The 3,346-nt window shown below is 36.4% G+C and overlaps 1 protein-coding gene across 4 annotated transcripts in view; it reads right to left on the bottom strand.

Annotated features, from left to right (window-relative positions):
- Window positions 1-1,811, bottom strand: part of LOC306866446 (tryptophan 5-hydroxylase 1) — a 7,371-nt gene extending 5,560 nt beyond the window's left edge. For 2 of the 4 annotated variants that reach the window (XR_013783944.1, XM_079411666.1), the window contains exon 1: window positions 1,646-1,811. Coding sequence is in view for 2 of the 4 variants with exons in the window: in XM_079411666.1 (XP_079267792.1) it covers window positions 1,646-1,741 (96 nt within the window). In the remaining 2 variants the exon portion in view is untranslated. Of the gene's footprint in view, window positions 1-359; window positions 623-982; window positions 1,171-1,645 lie in introns of those variants that run through there. The other 2 variants (XM_079411668.1, XM_079411667.1) reach the window with 2 other exon arrangements.
- Between the last annotated feature and the right edge of the window lie 1,535 nt (window positions 1,812-3,346).

The raw sequence follows: 3,346 nt of genomic DNA, 5'->3' as shown, positions 1-3,346 counted from the left end.
CTATCATAATTTATAGGAATTCTGTCATTTCTGCTCATTTTTATGAGTTTCAACTATATTAGATTTAGAAGTGAAATTCAAAGTAGTCAAGAAATGCATCCCTCACTGCAGGATGCCACTTTTATTAGACAGCAGTTAAACTAGTCATTTTTACAGTTTGTAGTTTTATTAAAAAAATAATAATTTACTAAATATTGGTCACTGAGGGGTTTGTTTTTAAATAATCCTAAACTGACAAGCAATTCCCGCACACTATCGCAACTTATCAAAAAGGTAATATTTATTAACACAACGTTTTAAAACGTTGTGTTAATAAATATACACACGTGTGACCGAAACGTTGTGTTAATAAATATTACCTTTTTGCAAGTTGCGATAGTGTGCGGGAATTGCTTGTCTGTTGACGCGATCCACCTGGTTGGTCCTTTGTCCTACGCACCTATTACTTGCAGGTGTGCGATGGAGTTTGATCATTAAATAATCCTAAACTACAACAAACTCCAGTTGCGAACAGGTCATCCGATTAAAGGTGCTGGTTCCTGCGTCAGTTCAGCACCGTGGACAGCGACAGTCATCATGACCTGCTTAACATAAGCGCCAGCAGAGGGACGCTCCGCAAGCCCTGTCCCAAGGTTGCAGACGTGGTATTATAAAACATATATAATGTATATGAAGTACATACATCCATATGCATTTAAAAAATGTTTACATACCATCAGCTCCTTTACTAATAATTCATACAAAACTGCCAAAAGATCTTAAATAATCTTTAAACAAATAATTAGCATGAAATAGTATTAAATAAGTAATTAATTCATTATAATAAAATGAATAATCTTCTAATTTCCTATATTAAATATGCATTGCTTTTTATTTAATATTAAGCTATATAAAAATTATTCATTAAAAATTTAATTTAATTTATAAACTACAAAAAAATGAGCTTTAATTGACCCTCAAACAAAGCTTATCATCTACTGACCATGTTTCTTTTATCGCGCATGTGGGAGAGTAATCGTCCCTGTCCTCGTCTTCCCGACAGCAGGATTCCCGACAGCATTAGTGGGTTGACCGTGGCGGGGTTCAGAGTACTGCAATTCACCGTCTCGGTTTAACAAAGACGGGCCAGTGTCTGTCGTCTTAAAACAATCTCATTTGGACAGCGAGGAAGCCTATTATTAGCGCCCTCTTGTTTTAATCTAACACTGGGATTAGGCTGCAATTAATCACTCTTCCACGCACATCTCTGTTAAGTGTACTTAATTTGATGCATCTTTAGATTTGGTGCGAGGAGGATTGGAACATCTTATTGCTAACTGTGTCAAGCATGGATGTGTTACACTTAAAACCGAATGGAGAGCTTTTGTGCACTTGGATAGCGGTGCACCATGGGATCTGTCAACTTCAGTTACCTCCACATTTGTCTTTTCAGAAACCTATGCTTCCTGGAAATCTACATTTGGCATTATAAACCTTAAATAACATCATTTGTTTTGCATAGAAACTCTGTAGAAGACTTAAATTCTCACCTGAGTAACAACTATGAAATATAATTGAAAAAATATATGCAAATCAACCAAATTAGTAAAAAAAAAAAAAAGTTTGCCATTTAAAATGATAGAAATAATGGAAAAAATACGCTTACCTCATTGTTAAGTTGCTTCTCTTCCAATGTCAGACCAAGGTTCATGGAGTCAAAAGATCTTCCTCTGCGCGGTCCCTCACTTTTAGTTGAGTACATGCTGATGTTTCTTATTATTTCAACGAGTATGTCAGTCTTTTAACTGGATGTGCTACAATTGTTGTAATACAATGAGACTGTGCGCTTTGCTATTTATGAGGTGCTGAAGAGGGGGAGGAGGGGTGGAGAGTTAATCTTCCTCCTGGCAGCAAATGGAAAATGAGCAGCTTCTCACGTCATGGGGATATTCATAAGAGAGACATACCTTTTCATATTCTCTTTGACATTCTGCACACAAAAAGATCTGTGTGTGAGGAGAGCTGCGTCAATGGATGGAGTTAGGAACAAAAACGCCCACAGGACACCAAAAAGCCTTTCCTGAAATCTGTCTACACGTGAAAAAACAAATATTATAAGAGCATAAGCCAATTATATATGCCAAAAACACATTTTATTTTATTTTCAAATTAGTGCTGTCAAACAATTAATCGCATCCAAAATAAAAGCTTGTGTTTACATATTACATGTGTGTGATCCTGATCATGTGCACACATTGTACCCATTCATGATTCTGATTTCACTATACGATTTTCTCACAATTTTTTATTTTTTTTTTACAATAAAGAGAGATTTTAGACAAAATGTTTATTTGGATACATTGAAATTTTATAACACAAATTCATATAAACAAACTTTGCCTGTGCTATTTCCTTTTAAAATGAGAGGCAACCACTCTATTTTAATCATGATCCAAACAAAGATGCTCCATACATGCAGCAAGAACAGTTTTTCATCTAAATTAGATTGTATAATTTTGAAATTTGAAGCAAAAACAGAATGGTCTGACTTTAGTTTTGTGAAACTAGACTACATAAAACATCTAAAAGAAACAAAAACAGCAGACAGGCTGAATGAAAAGAGTTTGTAGACAGCTAGAGGTGGCAAAAAATTTGCCTCATAATTCTCTATGTAGGAAAACCCCTGTATATATACTTAGCCTTTATTATTAATAACTTAGCCTTTTTATTTACTATATTGCATACAATTAAACAGTTGCAAAGAGTTTTAATACTGTACAGTGGAATGTAGAACTGGCGTTGGCAAAAGAAGCATGTGACTCCATTCATGATTTTATGGGTCAGGTGTATTCCAGAATTAACATGGAGAGAGTGTTGATAGCTGTGTTTTTTAAGAGGATTGACTCTGATTCCTTGAATGAGTCTTAAAGATGTGCGTCTGAAGTCAGTCCCGGGACTCCACTTGGGAAGATCTGTGCGTACAGGATGTTTTCCTTCTCTTTGTCCCGCCTCAGTGCTTTGTGAGCCTTGTCCCACATCTAGGGTTCACGGTTAAATTACGATAAAATCCCTCAAGAGGATGATCTCTCTGTCCAGGCACCCTTGAAGCGTTAGATTGAGGCGTCTTAGGCCACCAGATTTCATTAGATTTGATGGGTGGATCTTACTCTACTCTACTTAATACAAATTTGTCTGTCTGTGTGAGACAGTGCACCTTTTTAGGACCCAGAGAGAGACTTTGAGGTCTAAATTTCCCATCCTTCCTTTTGGGGTTTGGGTCACATGTTGCGAGAAACAAGTCTGTATCAGGTGGCCTGAAGGATGAGGTCCTCATGACAGGATCATGGCATGGATAACGGATTTATAC

The sequence above is a fragment of the Barbus barbus genome (genome assembly GCF_936440315.1).
Source record: "Barbus barbus genome assembly, chromosome: 48".
In the NCBI taxonomy this organism is placed as follows: domain Eukaryota; kingdom Metazoa; phylum Chordata; class Actinopteri; order Cypriniformes; family Cyprinidae; genus Barbus; species Barbus barbus.
This window is presented reverse-complemented; position numbering and strand designations above follow the sequence as displayed.